Source organism: Crocuta crocuta, unplaced genomic scaffold (assembly GCF_008692635.1).
Source record: "Crocuta crocuta isolate KB4526 unplaced genomic scaffold, BGI_CrCroc_1.0 scaffold333, whole genome shotgun sequence".
Classification (NCBI taxonomy): Eukaryota; Metazoa; Chordata; class Mammalia; order Carnivora; family Hyaenidae; genus Crocuta; species Crocuta crocuta.
In genome coordinates this window covers 3,203,786-3,220,892 of record NW_027532856.1, presented here as the reverse complement: position 1 = coordinate 3,220,892, position 17,107 = coordinate 3,203,786, and the positions used below count along the sequence as shown (strand labels likewise).

General features: G+C 37.7%; 1 protein-coding gene across 1 annotated transcript in view; it reads left to right on the top strand.

Moving 5' to 3' along the window:
* Window positions 1-17,107, top strand: part of RPS6KB1 (ribosomal protein S6 kinase B1) — a 38,566-nt gene that overhangs the window by 778 nt on the left and 20,681 nt on the right. Inside the window, exons 2-4 of the mRNA XM_077745629.1 lie at window positions 9,355-9,404; window positions 10,430-10,550; window positions 11,724-11,792. Of these exons, the coding sequence (XP_077601755.1) occupies window positions 9,355-9,404; window positions 10,430-10,550; window positions 11,724-11,792 (240 nt within the window). The remainder of the gene's footprint in view (window positions 1-9,354; window positions 9,405-10,429; window positions 10,551-11,723; window positions 11,793-17,107) is intronic.

The following is a 17,107-nucleotide window of genomic DNA, read 5'->3' as shown; positions in this document are numbered from 1 at the left end:
GGTGTTCGCTTTCTGGGTGTCCCGTAAGCGCAGGTGAAGTGCGGAAGGGTTTTCCTTCGAGTGTAAGGTTTCAAGTATTAAGCCTTCAGACCTCCCACAACCACCTCTCTTCTCGGCCTGTCGCTCTCTCCTAGGAAGCGCTCAGCTGTTAGAAGTGACAGCTGAAAACTTCTGTCGGGAGTAGCGCTGCCGCTGCTGTTACAGACACCAGGAGTTTTATTTCGGGAGCAAGGGGGCTCTGCTGCATCTTCCTGGGTTTGTTTGTTTGCTTTTTTTTTTTTTTTAACCTCCTCCTCCTGGGGACTTTTTTGTTTTAAGCATCCATAACGACACACGGCATTAGCAACTTACTTTTCCCCTAGTTGAAGATAATCTAAATTTTTTCAGAATACTTTGTGTAATTTTGGGGTGGAAGAAAACCAGCGTTGACAGCTGTGATTTGGCTTGCCAAAAATAAATTGCTTGAACTGAGACTTGTGAATGGTGGTGTGAGGGCTTTCCTTGCTGTAATTTAAGGGACTAAATTTAGAATTGTTTTCCTAATGCATAGCTTGCTTTTACCTTCGCTGTATTAATAGTTTGTTTTTCTTTCTTTTTTTTAAAGTTTATTTATTTTGAGAAAGAGAATCCCAATCAGGCTCCAGCTTGGAGCCGGACAGGGAGCTCAAACTCAAATGGTGAGGTCATGACCTGAGCCGAAATCAAGAGTCTGGTTGCTTAACCAATTGAGCCACCCTAATTGTTATTCTTTGTGAAACTTCATTCTTTTTTCAAGATAAATTTACTGAAAAATCACAACTTGGCACTTGAAGCTCAAAAATATTCTTGTCATGCTAAATCGCTGATTCTGGGCAAGTGATGATTAGTGATATAACCTCATGATAATTTAAATTCTAAATCCCACTGTCCAGATGAGTACGTGAGTTAAGGACTGGCATCAGATGTTTGCTTTATATTTAATCAGTTTTCATCTGATTTTCCTCTTCTGGAAAGTAAGTTGTACCCTACTGGTTGCCAAAAGATTGGGGATGTTATACATAAAGAATTTTGAACATTTTAAGAAATAAAAGGGCTAAAATATATTCTTTTCATAATCAAATGAGTCTAAGTAAAAATCACAGATTAAGGTGGGTATTGAGAGTTGTACTTTTTAATACATTTGCCCGTGGAATTGCAGTTAGCTTTCTTTTTTAATTTTTAAAAAATGTTTTATTTTTTAAAATAAAATAGGAGTGGGGGGAGGGGCAGACAGAGAGAGAGAAAGAGAGAGAGAGAGAGACAGAATCTGAAGCAGGCTCTGGGCTCTGAGCTGTCAGCACAGAGCTCAATGTGGGGCTCGAACCCATGATCATGAGATCATGACCTGAGCCGAAGTTGTATGCTTAACCAACTGGCCACCCTGGGAACCCCCCCCTTTTTTGTTGTTGTTTATTTTTGAGAGAGAGAGAGAGAGAGAGAGAGAGACCGAGCATTAGTGGGGGAGGGGCAGAGGCAGGATCCAAAGCAGGCTCCAGGCTTTGAGCTGCCACCACAGAGCCAGAGGTGGGGCTCAAACTCACAAACTGTGAGATCGTGACCTGAGCTGAAGAGTGGGACACTTAACTGACTGAGCCATCCAAGCTCCCCCAAATTTAAGAATTCTGAAAAATGAAAGAACTTTAGATTATTGGAAAATCTGGCCATTTGTAAATTTACAACCTTTAGTACACAAACTTTTAAAACATTGGTTTGTATCTCAGTAGCCTCACTTCTTCGTTTTCCAGTAAGGAAACCGAGGCATAAACCAGAGAGGTGGTTGCACAAGGCCACGTAGGTAACTACTGGTCCTGTCTTCTGATTCCTTTCAGCTTGCAAGCTTCATTGCACGACTTCATTGCATTTACTAGTCTTTTTCATAATGTACTTCTTTGCGATGTGTCAGAAGTTAATTCAGATCCCTCCAGGCATTGTCACTGACTGTGTGACCCAGAATAATTTGTTTAAGCTCTCTCACGCTTTATTCTTTTCTGTAAAATTAGGATTATGTGAGATAGAGTATATAAACTACTGTCCTCTTAAAATATTCTGGCATATTAAACAGTTAGGTGGTTCATGGATATATAGCTTGTCAGTGTTACTCATTGCCAAGGAACCAAACATTCAAGTTTATCCTCATCTATGCCTAGAGACTTAATAAATGCAGTTATACTAGAGGTGCTGCATTTTTGAAACTGTAGTATTCTTTAAAATTCTTCACCGTATTTAGCGATGTATGCCTTTTTAGATACATTACAGTGACTGAATTTATATTAGGAAATCTGTGTATTTACAGAGCATAGTTAATTTTTTCAGTAATTTTTCAGTTAATTTTTTTTGAATACCTCAAAGGACTACGTTAAAAAGCAGTGGGTGAGAGGGTTTCTTGGGAGGAGGTTAGGTGGATTCGGGTCTTTTTTGTTTGTTTTTCACTGGTAATGGTATAATTTGGAGAGAGTAAGTTGAAACTAAGGGAAAGTTTTCCTCTAGAGATTTTCATTAGGTTATGAAAATGTTGGAAAACTGTTTTCTGTGGAGACACAAAGTTAAAAAAGTAATAGAAAAGTATAATCCTTAACTTCTACTCTATTAATTCAAAATTTGAAGTAGTCACAGAGACTGTATGAGTTTCAGGTTGGGATATCAGATTTTTATTGAGCAAAAATTTTTAGTGCTTCAAGATCAAAGTGCTGTTGCAAATATTCGCAGTTATCAAAAATACGAAAAACATATCCTTATATGCTTTGCTTATGTGCTTATCTTGCATTGTAATTGGTACTATGAAGCACTTTTGTTTATTTTTATTTATTTTCCTAATTTTTTTCATGTTTATTTTGAGAGAGAGATAGTCAGCACACTTATGCATGTATGAGTTGGAGAAGAGCAGAAGGAAAAGGAGAGAGAGAAACCCAAACAGGCCCTGCACTGACAGCGTGAAGCCTGACACAGGGCTCGATCTCACAAACCATGAGATCATGACCTGAGCCAAGATCAGGAGTTGGACACTTAACTGTCTAAGCCACCCAGGTGCCCCCTGAAGCATTTTTAAGTAGGTGAAGAGTTGGAGCAAGGTTAACTCTTTTTCTTCCAACTCATTTTAATTACTGAATCTTATTTTCTTTTTTTCTTTTTTTAAAAAATGTTTTATTTATTTCTAGGAGAGAGCATGATCAGGGGAGGGTCATAGAGAGAGGGAGTCACAGACTCTGAAACAGGCTCCAGGCTCTGAGCTGGCAGTCAGCACAGAGCCCGACATGGGGCTCGAACCCACGAACCGCGAGATCATGACCTAAGCGAAAGTCGGATGCTTAACTGACTAAGCCACCCAGGCGCCCCTGAATCTTATTTTCATAAGGAACAAGGAAGCAAGTGGATGAGCAGTATAATGAATGATAGGATTGAGGATATTTCACCCATTCTGTAACAGTTTATTTACATTTTTATAAAATGTGCTCTTTTTCGGGGGCACCTGGGTGGCTCAGTTGGTTGAGCGTCCGACTTCAGCTCAGGTCATGATCTTACGGTTTGTGGGTTCGAGCCCGCGGCGGCCTCTGTGCTGACAGCCAGCTCAGAGCCTGGAGACTGTTTCAGATTCTGTGTCTCCTACTCTCTCTGACCCTCCCTGCCCATGCTGTCCCTCTCTCTTTCTTTCAGAAATAAATAAAAAAACAAAAAAAAAAAGTGCTCTTTTTCATTGGATTTTAGGCATATATTCAATTTTAATTAAAACTGGAAATATTCTGGTGGTCTGGTTTGAATCATATCTTGTATAGTACCTTAGTTGAGTAGGATTCACCTTATCAATCATAGTGGCACACAATAAAAGCATTAGATGGGTCATAAAGCTTAAAACAGAGAAAAAAAACCTAAAGAGTTTCCTATGAAAGGGAGTTGTCCGTATATGTTACATAACATTAACCTGATGCTTCTGATAGAAAACTTTTCTAAAGGTAATAAGAAAAGCATTGTGCCTCAAATACTTCTCCAGAAGGTAACAGTAGGAAGTTATAAACATAGATGCAGGTGGTAATACAGGCCTGGCTAGCTCCGGAAATGAGACATAGCCATAGGGCATATCTTTCTAGGTGGCTTCAAAGTCATGGTTTAGTGTTAACTACTCTGTGGTCTTTAAAATTAAGTAAAACTAACATTAAAGTAAAAACAATTACATATTACTGGTTTTATCACATGTGAGAGAAGTTAGTCTTTTGTCTTTAAAGTGAAGCCATCGTGGGTGATTATGCAAAGTACCAGAGAGAAAAAAACTAAAAACAAAACCTTAAAGCATAACTACCCTTACTCCCCCCCACCCCTGCAGAAGAAACTGTATCAAGTTGAAATTGCAAGAATTTTTTTCCCTTGATACTGCCTCCATTTGACTCAGTCCAATATTGAAACATACATCCCTAGTGTTTCATCCTGACTTGCTCACATCATGAGCAAATTTTCACTGGAATTTGTGGTTTAGGGGGCATTTAAGCATCCCTTGTTTAAGAATACTATGAGTATTCTATGTGCAGCTTGACTGTCCTCGTACCTTTGAAGAAAGATGTATTCACCTAAATATTTTTTGAATTGTTCTAAAATTGTCAACAAAATCTTAAAATCTTACCTTTTAAAAAAATTTGTTTTATTAATTTTTTAAAAAATGTTTATTTTTGAGGAAGAGACAGAGTGTGAGTGGGGGAGGGGCAGAAAGAGAGGGAGACACAGAATGAAGCAGGGTCCAGGCTCTGAGCTGTCAAGAGCCCCACATGAGGCTCGAACTCAAGGACCGTGAGATCATGACCTGAGCTGAAGTTGGACACAACCGACTGAGCCACCCAGGCACCCCTAAAATTTTTTTAAATGTTTTAATATTATTTTTTGAGAGAGAGAACGCGTGAGTGGGGGAGGTACAAAGAGAGAGGGAGACACAGAATCTGAAGCAGGGTCCAGGCTCTGAGCTGTCAGCACAGAGCCTGCTGAGGGGCTCAAACCCACAAACCTGAGCCCAAGTCAGACGCCCAACAGAGTGAGCCACCCAGGCACCCCACAGAATATAGCTTTAAAGAGTATTCTTTATATATATATAGTTGCACAACCATTACACACTTTAGCTTTAGAACATTTTTTTTAAACATTTATTTATTTTTAAGAGACAGAGCATGATCGGGGGAGGGACAGAGAGAGGGAGACACAGAATCTAAAGCAGGCTTCAGGCTCTGAGCTGTCAGCACAGATCCAAACATGGGGCTCGAATTCACAAGCTGCTAGACTATGACCTGAGCCAAAGTCGGATGCTTAACCGACTGAGCCACCCAGGCACCCCAGCTTTAGAACATTTCTATCACTCTTGAAAGAAACTAGGCTCATTTATAGTCACTCCTTATTGCCACCTCTATCCCAGGCAACCACTGGTCTATTTCCCATCTCTATAAATTTGCCTTTTCTGGACATTCCATATAAATAGAATCATATAGTATGTAGACTTTTGTGTCTGGCTTCTTTCGTTTAATGTTTCTGAAAATCATCTATTTCATAGTATATATGTATGTATGGCCAAATAATTTTCCATTTTATGTATCAAGCACATTTTATTTATTGGTTCACCAGTTGATGTTCATTAGAGTTGTTCCCATTTTTTTTGGCTGTTGTGAATAATGCTGCTATTATTGAATAATGTTGTGAATAATGCTGCCCAAGTTTTTGTGGAACATACATTTTTATTTTTACTGGTGGATACCTAGGAGTAGATTTGCTGTATCCTATGGTAAGTCTATGTTTAATTTTTGAAGAAATTGCTAAAGTATTTTCTTAAGTTTATTTATTTATTTAGAGAGAGACCACACATGCACCTAGGGGAGGGACAGAGAGAGGGAGAGAGAGAATCCCAACAGCTCTGTTAGCACAGATCCTGACACGGGGCTCATTCTCACTACTGTGAGATCATGACCTGAGCCAAAATCAAGAGTTGGTCACTTAACCAACTGAGCCACTCAGATACCCCTAAACTGCCAAACTATTAAAGTGGTTGTATCATTTTACATTCCCTGCCAGCAGTATATGAGTGTTCCAATTTCTCTACTTCATTGCCAAATTAATTTTTCTTTTTAATTATAGCCATCCTAGTGGATATGAAGGGGTGTATATCAGCATAATTTTGGTTTACATTTGCATTTCTTTAATGGTGGATGATGTTGAGCATCATTTTATGTGCTTATTGACCATTTGTGTATCTTTGGAGAAATACCTATACAAATTCTAAACGATTTTTTAAAAATTAGGTTACTTAAAATTTTTTTCTTTTTTTTTACAAATNTTCCATGTTTTAGCTATTGTGGAGAGTGCTGCTATGAACTTAAAATTTTTGAGTTGTAGAAGTTCTTCATGTATTCTTTTTAAAAAATATTTATTCATGGAGTGGCTAGGTGTCTCAGTCAGTTGAGTGTCTGATTTTGGCTCACTTATCATGATCTCACAGTTCGTGGGTTCGAGTACCACATCAGGCTCTGTGCTGACAGCTGGAAGCCTGGAGCCTGCTTCAGATTCTGTTTCCCTCTCTCTCTGCTTCTCCCCCATTCATGCTCCCATGCTCTCTTGCGCGCTCTCTCTCTCTCTCAAAAATGAAATAAACATTAAAAAAATAATAAAATATTTAAGAGAGAGAGCACTAATGCACACATGCATGCAGAGGGGTGGGCAGAGAGAGGAAGAGAGAGAATCCTAAGCAGGCTCTGCACTGGCAGTGTGGGGCCCGACACAGGGCTTGAGCTCACCAACTGTGAGATCGTGGTCTGAGCCGAAATCCAGTCACTTAACAGACTGAGCCACCTAGGCGCCCCTCATAGATTCTTATTCTGTGGGTTTTCTTTCACTTTAAAAAATTTTTTTTAATGTTTTATTTATTTCTGAGAGAGAGAGACAGTGTGAGCTGGGGAGGGTTATAGAGAGAGGGAGATACAGAATCTGAAGCCGTCTCCAGGCTCTGAGCTAGCTATCAGCACAGAGCCCGACGTGGGGCTCGAACCCACGAACTGTGAGATCATGACCTGAGCCAAAGTTGGATGCTTAACTGCCTGAGCCATGCAGGCGCCCCAGTAGTCTTTTCATTTCCTTGATAGTGCCTTTTAAACTGCAAAAGCTTTAAATTTTGAAAAAGTCCAATTAATTTTTTTCCTTTAATTGTGCTTTTGGTGATGTCTTAAATCATTTCCTACCCCAAGATTATGAAGATTCACTCCATCCGAGTTGTCTTTTAAGAGTTTTATAGTTCTAGCTCTTACATTGAGGCCTGTGATCAATTTTCAGTTAACTTTTTAGTATGGTGTGAAGTAGGAGTCCAAAGTAATTTTTTTGCATGTGGATATCCAAATGTCCCAGTACCATTTATTGGAAGACTATCTCTTTCCTATTTTCTTGGCATCTTTGTAAAGAATTAGTTGGCCATTAATGTAAGGGTTTATTTCCGGGCTCTGAATTCTATTTTGATTTATATATCTGTCCTTATCCCAGTACCACATTGTCTTGGTTGCTGTTGCTTTGTAGTACATTTTGTTTTATGTGTGCTTATTTTTGAGGAGGAGAGAGGAGGCGGGAGAGGGGGAGTAGGGAGGGAGGGAGGGAGAGAGAGACAGACAGGGTGTGAGTGGGGGAGGGGCAGAGAGGAAGACACAGAATCTGATTCCAGTCTATGAGCTATCAGCACAGAGCCTGACGCAAAGCTCGAACCTGTGAGCTCTGAGGCCATAATCTGAGCCAAAGTTGGACGCTCAAACTGGCTGAGCCACCCACGTGCCCCTGTAGTACATTTTAAAATCAGGAAATGTCAGTTCTCCAACTCTGTTATCCTTTTTCAAGATTGTTTTGGCTACTTGGGTCCCTTGCGTTTCTGTATGAATTTAGGATCAGCTTGTTAATTTCTGCAAGAAGGAACCTGGGATTTTGATAGGACTGAGTTGAATATGTAGACCAGTTTGGTTAGTATAACTGCCTTAAGCAATATTAAATTGTTACATCCATGAACATGGAATGTCTTTTGATTTAATTAGGGTTTTTTTGTTTGTTTTTTTTTAAATAACCTCCGCACCCAGCGTGGAGCGCAACATAGGGCTTGAACTCAGGACCCTGAGATCAAGAGTTGGACGCCTAACTGAGCCACCCAGGCACCCTTCTTTAATTTTTTTATTCAATGTTTTATAGTTAATCAGATGTACAAATCTTATACTTCTTTTGATAAATTTTTTCTAATTGATGTTGTTTTATTCTTACCCTGTTCTGAACAGAGTTATCTTAATTTCATTTTTGAACTGTTCATTGTTAGTGTATAGAAGTATACACTACTTAGTGTATACATTGTTAGTGTATATTTGTACCCCTTTATACTGTGTTTGGAATGAATGTTGGGCCAGCATGACTCCTGACAATTTGAGGGTGGTGCTTAATTATTTTGCTTTGATCAGCCACATCATACATTACAGTATTGTGGACTGGTTGTGGTTACCTTAGGCTTATTTAGGTTGTAGTTACATAAGGTTTATAACATTGTGTTACTCTGTGTTTCAGAACCATATCATAGTAGCACTTTGTGTAAAATCGTTTGATCTAGTAACTCAGAATGTGGTGCCTTTAGCTTTATAATACAAAAATTTATTTTTTGAATAAATGATTTTTTAGAGTTTATTTTGAGAGCGAGAGCGAGCAAGCGCGAACTTGTGTGTGTGAGAGAGAGCAGAAGCAGTGGAGGGGCAGAAAGAGGGAGAGAGAATCCCAAGCAGGCTCCGCACTGTCAGCATGGAGCCTGATATGGGACTTGAACTCAAGAACTATAAGCAAATGAGCCATCCAAGCTCCCCTGAATAAATGTAACTAAAAAAATTTTTTTTAATGTTTTTTATTTTTGAGAGAGAGAGAGACAGAGCATGAGCTGGGGAGGGGCAGAGAGAGAAGGAGACACAGAATCTGAAGCAGGTTTCAGGTTCCGACCTGTCAGCACAGAGCCTAACGCAGGGCTCGAACTTACAGACTGTGAGATCATGACCTGAGCTGAAGTCGGATGCCCAACCTACTGAGCCACCTAGGTGCCCCAATAAATGTAATTTTTAAAGGAGCTAACACCTGGTTTTATTTGTAGACCATTTATAAGTAGCATCTGTAGCTTGTCATAGAAAATTAAAAGTAAAATCCCCATATTACTGTGTACCTTATTTTGTTCATCACATTTGCCTGTTATTAAAGTACAGAGAATTTTTAAGCTGGCTTAATTTATTCATTTGCCTATAGTAGTAGGGTGAAGCGTTAAGTATTTTGATTTTATGTTTATGAGATTATTTATTTTTAAAACTTAAACATGTTTTTCAGGGTCAGTTAAATGAAAGCATGGACCATGGAGGAGTTGGACCATATGAACTGTAAGTTTATGTAAAAAGATTTTATTGTGCTCTCTTTCTTACAAGTAGATTATATCAGTTCTGGTTTATAACCATCATGTGATTGAAATAACCTGTTCTTAATTATCTAGTCGTGTTTGTGTGTGTGTGTGTAAATATACATACGCACTTGGTTTATTGAATTTAGCACCAATATAGTAACATATCTAGGGTTTTGAGATCATATATAGATTTTGAGGAAAAGGTATTCATTCTGACTTAAAGTATATGGAATATGAGTCTTAGTGGGTTAGGAATTATTGTTTAATTTTTTTTTCTAACTAAAATGTCAAATTTTTAGAAATGCCTTCCAAAGTCAAATGCTCTTATTTTGCCTGTAATACATCATTTATAAAGTGATTTGTATAATCTCAAAAGTCATTTTAGTCAAGCTCTTTTCGGTGACTATGGTGATTAATCTGCTCTGTACCCACCCTTAGGTAAAAACCATAGATTGGAAGGGAGACTGAGATCACTCATATAAAAAGCATTTAGGTGACAAAATAAATGCCAGTGTTGGAGTCTTTAAGTCAAGCTAATAGTAGATATGGAAAGATGAATGGATACATTTTATTAGCAAGAATTTTTTTGTAGCAGAGACTTGAGCTAATTGGGTATTTTTAGAAAGTTCTCAGATTTTCTGAAGTTGCCAAATGAAGTTGGATAATACCTAATTTCATAGACATTTTGAATGAACTAAATAAGAATAAGCAGAAGACTTTTTTCCTTTGTCAATGTAATAAACTTGTTCTAATTTATCTTAGTTTGGGGATGCTTGATGCTTACAAAAATAAATAATAGTGCATTCTGTAAACCAACAGATACACAGTTATCAAGCCATCCTAATCTTGACCTACTATGTCACTGAATCGTTAGTTTACGGAGCACTGGTAGTAAATTTGCTGTTACATACCTTCTCCTTTTTACTTATTTGGATTATAGATACAGTATATTAAAGGTAGTTTACCTTGTTGAGAATTTACTTTTGGTTTTGCTTTTCTTCCCAGTGGCATGGAACATTGTGAGAAATTTGAAATTTCGGAAACTAGTGTGAACAGAGGGCCAGAAAAAATCAGACCAGAATGTTTTGAGCTACTTCGGGTACTTGGTAAAGGGGGCTATGGAAAGGTAGGAAGAATTTCTGAAATGAGAGCTGTTGTCTGTCTTGGGTAGATTAATTGTTAAGGCCTGGTTCAGTAGTCTTCTTCAATCTTTGTTTGCTAGCTGTCAGCAGAGGATATGATCACTTCACATGCTATTATTTGAGGGATGTAAAGAAGTTCTCTTCCTACCGCCATACACATAAAAGACTGACACTTAATAGGCATTCAGTCGATATTTGTTGCATAAATAAATAGGCAACTATGCCAGGCAAAGTCTATTATTAGAGGATTGCTTCCTTCCTTTGGTTAAATGGTATCCCCTAGAAGTATCCTCTTAACAACCACTCCTTTCAAGAGGCATGGCACATTAAATTGTTACTGAGACCTAAATCTGAATGAGTATTCTTTGACTTGCTGTATTTGGAGCAATAGTTAGGGAAGCTGAAGAATATAAGAAGGGAGAAGAAAAATGAGAACTTCTTAGTTTCATAGTTCTGCTCAAGGCTTTCTAATTTATGAACTTTGTTCTGCTTAAGAAAATTTATACCTAGCTATTCTCTGTCAAAAAATTGAATTTTGATACATTTTATTAGGATTCCGTTTAAGGACTATTTATGCTGTTGTGTAGTGTTAATTTTTTCATAGCAAGACATTTGTAGTTTATTTTTAGGCTTAAGGACATATTCTACTGTGTTCTAATTATCTTGAATGTGCAACGCATGCACTTAGAATCTCACATTATTTTAGCTATTGCATGATAATGTTTTATAGAGTTAGCCATTTTAAGGAATAGGTAAATGGTAATTCCTGTCAACTGTTATTAAAGTTTTGTGTGAAGCAAGGACAGAGGCATTCCTGGAAGAAATTTATGTATTTTATAATTTTTAAGTTTGGTGTTCTGCTTCTGCAAACTTGGATTTTATGTATGAAGGTATATAGAGTGCTCATCATTGGATGGTCACCGACTTTGCACCAGATGTGAGCAGACCAAACAGGACGGCCTCATGTTGTATAGCAGGTTTCACTACTAAATCTTTAATATAATCTTTTAGTTCATCATTTTTGCACACTTTATGCTACTAATTTCTGTAAGAATATAAACTATTGTATCATTTGCTTCCTATAAATAGGAATTAAGGGAGTGTGGCTAGCATATTTAGCTTTTAATAACACACAAACACTTGTATTTTTTATTCAGGTTTTTCAAGTACGAAAAGTTACAGGAGCAAATACTGGGAAAATATTTGCCATGAAGGTGCTTAAAAAGGTGATTCCTTCTTTCCTCCTCTCTCCCCTACCCCTTTTTGTTCTCTCTCTCTCTCTTTTTTTTTTTTTTAAAGTATGCTCCACAGCTAATGTGGGTGTTGAACTCATGACCCTGAGATCAAGAGCTGTATGCTCCATCAACTGAGCCAGCCAGGAGTTCCCCCCTTCCCCCACCAACTTTATTCTTAATTGCTATAAAACCCACATTTTGGCCTAAAATTCTTAGTCAAGAAAATGTATTTCTAACACAGTAAGTCCTCTTAGAATATGATATGTTTCATTATTGTCATTCCTGTTTTATTTCTGCTTGGTGAAGGTGGAAAGGAGAGTTCTTTTAATTTTCCTCTGAGGTAACTCTTTTGGCTCTGTGTTCTGGTCTCTATATTTCTAAGTAATAAGCATATCCTGCTATCACTTAATTCAGCAGTTTAAGAATTATGTTTTGACTTCCACTCTAACTTCTTCTTTCTCCCCATCCTCTTACTTTGCTTCATTTTCTTTGAGACTATTGTCTTCTCAAACCTTCCAACAACTCTGTTCAAGCCAGCGTTCTGTTAGGTAATCTCTCAGTTTCATTTATTTTCCTGTAGATATCCCATCGGAACCTTCCGTTCCCTGTTCTGCCTGTATTGGTAGCTTTCTAGGCATAGCTGTTGTTACTGGACTTTGACCAAACTTTTGGAATCTGCTTGGCTCTGTCAGTGTTGGATTCTTTATTTCCTTCATCACATATCTTCCTTTTTCTTCATTTTTGCCTTTGTTCCCTCCTTTGGTGACCATCTACTTGTGGTTCCCTGAGAAAGGGTACAGGAAGGTAAAATTTTTGGGAAATAATTGCATATTTGAAAATTTCCCTTATACCCTTATAGTTTGATTGGGTGTGGTTTTGAAGTTGAAAATCATTTTCATCCAGGATTTTGCTTAATTTCCATCTAGCCTTGAGTGTTTCTATTGAGGATTCCCTTGCCATACTGATTCCCATGTTTCCTTAGAGGTCTGTTTTTCTTTAAAGATATCTAAGATTTTCTTTTGATTTCTGTCCTAAAGTTTTTTCAATGATGTATTATCTTGTTTTTGATCCTTATTATTTTATTTATTTTTACTCTTTCAATCTTAAAAATTTGAATCCTTCAGCCCTAGGAGATTTTCTTGTATGGTCTCTGCTATTTTCCCCCTCTCCTATTTTCTTGGAATTATACTTAGATGTTGGACCTCCTGAACGAGTCATTTATTTTTCTTACCTTTTCCATTTGTCCATTTCTTTATCTTTTTGTTTGCTTTCTGAGATTTTTCTAGAAATTTATTTTCTAATCCTTTTACTGATTTTTATTAACTTATCATGTTTGTGGTTACCCAGAGCTCTGTTGTTTTTTCTTTTTATAGCATCCTTTTTTTGTGAGTAGAATATCTTTTCTTATTCCTCTGAAGGTATTAATGATAATTCTTTCAAATGTTCTTTTGTTCTGTGCATTGTATCTCTTTTCTAAGTTTCTTTTTTCTTGGAGTTTGATTTAGTCTTTTCTATATCAAAGGCCTTCTTTAGATGTCTGGTGTCGTTCACTGATTATTTATATTTAAGAATGGAACTCTGAAAAGCTGATCAGAAGTTCCATCTGTGTATAGGACAGTCATGTAGTTGTCTGGCAACTGACTGAAAACCTCTAAATATTTGTCTGTAGGTCAGTTGGTACTGAGAAAGAGCCTCTATTCTTTTGCCTAGAAAAAGTACCCTGGAACTGGATGAGAGAGAAGAGATGGAGAGCTTACCTTTCCAGCATGCAGACTTTCACTGAAGTCAAGTTTTTACTTTAGCACTTCATTATGATCCTTCACTCTTTCTGGAGAGTATACCTTTCCAAATGGTAGCAATCTACCTGTTTTTAGTCCTCCACCTTCTGTAGTCTCTAATGACTCATATTTTTTTTCTTCTTGCTTTTTATTTTTGTCTCTAATTTTGAACCTGTTAGGGTTCTGTAGATGAAATCAACTTCTTTTGAGTTAACTTCTTTGTGCAGACATTTAGACTTGATAATACCCTACTCTACTAAGTCATGTACCATTGCTTTATTTTGCTCTATTTTCACCTTTTGAGGTGTGGAGTTAGATGCATTTTCTAGTTTTCTTGAAAAAGGATTATGTGTGTTTGGTTTCTTGTTCTTTTTGTTTGGGACTGATTTCTGAAAAGATCACACTGTCTTAAAACAAGTCTTAGTAGAAAACTATTAAAAGATAATCAAAGGGACTTTTAACAAAAATTATAGGGTTTGTAATACTTTGGTCTTTATCTTCTAACTGATTTTTACATAAGCAGTATGCATGACTTATTACGTTTAAAGGTGAGGAACAAATGTTATGACCACAACTTCATTGGTGATTGTCCTTTTTTTTTTTTTTTTAATGTTTGTTTAAATAATCTCTACATAACTTGGGGCTTGCATTCATGACCCCAAGATCAAGCGTCCCATACTCTTCCAACTGAGCCCGCCAGGCGCCCCTGGTGATTCTTTTTTTTTTTTTTTTTTTAATGTTTATTTATATTTGAGAGATAGAGGCCGAGAGAGAGCGATTGAGACATCTGGGAGGGGCAGAGAGAGATGGAGATGGAATCTGAAGCAGGCTCCAGGCTCTGAACTGTCAGCACAGAGCCTAACAAAGGGCTCAAACTCAAGTGCAGTGAGCTCATGACCTGAGCTGACATCTGACACTTAACTGACTGAGCCACCCAGGTGCCCTGCCCCAGTGATTGTCTTAAAGAACCAGTTAAGATATTCTTTTTTTTTTTTTTTAATGTTTTATTTATTTTAAGAGAGAGGGTGCATCCCTGCGTGTGAGCAGGGCAGGGGCAGAGAGGAGGGGAGAGAGAGAATCTCAGGCAGGCTCTGCCCTGTCAGCGGGACTCAATTCCCATAAACTGTGAGATTTTGACTGGAACCAAAATCAAGAGTTGGACGCTTAACTGAGCCACCCAGGTGGTCCAGCAGTTTAGGTATTCTGAACATCAGTTTCTGTATCAATAAGTCAGAATTAATCTACTGTTTGGCTTTCTCATTGGAAACATTTGAGATTAATCATTGTTTGATCTGTAAAACCTGTTAGGTATAGACTTGGAGACAGTGTAATAATACTTGTTCTCGAAATGTTGAAAGAAGTACTGGTCAAGACTCTTAGGTTAATTTATTCCTTTCAATATATTTTATGATCAGGGCTGACCATAATTAGTCCTAATTCTATCTTGAGTGAAGTATGTTTCTGGTATGGGTATCTTTAATGAAAGGAAGAGGATGTTGTTTTTTTGGTTTTTTTTTTACTGATGGTAGATGAGTGCAGTATATTAGGAAATCCATAGATTTAATTATTGCTAAATGTCAGACCTTCTTTTTTGGGCCCAGGCTTCTAAGACCTAACTTGCTTGCCTCTCCTTTTGCTTAGCACTCCCTCCCAGTCTCCGGGTTTTCTTTCCCTAAGCTTGGCTATAGAATCAGATACTGTCTCATTTTTTCCTTGTCGTCCCTGAAAATAAGCTCATTGGGTAAATAATGAAAGAGATTGCAAAGGTTAAGTCCATAATTTTGATTCCTGACTAGATAAGATGACTGTGTGCTGCCTTTGAGTATCTTTATTCTGACTTTATTATCCTGGAAGCAAAGCATACTAATGCTCCTGAACTCGGTATGTGGTAAAAACATATCTCTTTCCATCCTTGAAGATGAAATCAAAGTAGAAAGAACCAGGTATCTCTTTATCTTAAATTAGTTGTGCATTTGGACAGTCTGTCTGCATTTATCAATTCTCTTGGGATTTTTTTTACAGGAATAGTACCATTTGGGTATTTTCTCACAGTGGAATGTTGAGGAAAAGACTATTTCTCTTTCTTACCAGTTGCAACAAAAATGTATCCTGGAAGCAAAATACTATTGCCTATGGCATTAGTTCAGACCACACTGTAAATTTTAGACCCTTTGGCTGAAGGCTTGTGGTTTACAGATTGGTCATACTTCTTCCATTCCTTCTTTTGTTGAATCGATTGAAAACCAGCAGTGTGCCAGCCATTATGCTAGATACTAGGAGTTAGCGTTTGAGGCAAATGTAGCCTCTACCTATCACTCTGCTTACTATATAATTCAAGGAAACAATTGATAAGCTTATTGTTACCATTTCTCTTCTATACTGTGGTCAAAATCCTTTCTACTTTGAGGTTGGAGCATCTCTCATCTTTTATCTTTTTTCTTCACTCCTAAGCCTTGCCATCCTGGATGTCTTCACTCTCCTTGTATTAAGTAAGTAATCCATGGCCTAGCTTTCCAATTCCTTGATCTCAACTCTGTCAGCTTTCACATCCATTCTGCTTTACCAACCTCCATGGCTGTATTCCCCACCTCTGAAGTATTGGGTTATAATACCAACAATAACTTTGTTGCTTCTTTATTCCCACAATACCTGGTCTTTGACCCTAAATCTTTTAGTCCTTTGGCCTTTTTGGTTTTTTCCTAAGTTCTTAACCCCCTTCTTATTTCACTTTATTTTGAATCCAGCCTAATCAGCATAATCTGCCATTTTAGTCACTTGCTAGTCCCATTGACCTTATGTTTAGGAAAGTCCTAATCTTAATCAATTTAGTTGTTAATGCTCCTTTATTCCTGTATTTCAGCTGCTGGAACATTGCTGGCAGAAGCCACACAAACTTGTAGATTGCTGCTGGAACAAATTCATAGTCCCCAACCTGTTTGGACTCTCAGTTACTCATCAACTGTTTTTTTCATGTCCTTAGATAACTCATTCCATTCTCTACAACTTTGCTATCAGTCTCTCTTTCCTCTTTTAATAGACTGCTTCTCTTCCTATTTGAGGCTGGCACATGTCATTTCCTTCCACTTCCTGTTCTGATCCCTACCCCTAATACTATATTAATCTGCATTTTCACCTGTTTTTATTTCCTTCTTTCCAATGCTAGTGGGAGATGTATTCTTCCTCCTTCCCAAGGCTAAGCCCTTTCTTTATGTTTTGGATCTCATCCCTGTCTGCCTATATGGGGTCTTTGTCACTTCTTTCTCTCTTTCCATCCTCTCTCCTAACTTCTTTCTTTGTTTAAATATATTTATGTCTTTGCCATATTTAGTAAAACAAATCCTTCCTTCGTATAGTCTCCCTATAGCTTCCACTCTCTTTGCCTTTCATAGTTGAGTTTCTTGAGAAGTCATGTTTTATTGCTTTTTTTTAAAACTCAATATATTTTGACTTAATGACTCTATGGTTTCATGAAAGTCTTGTCCCCTATGTCACCACCAGTCTCCTAATGGCTGAATCCAGTGGTCTTTA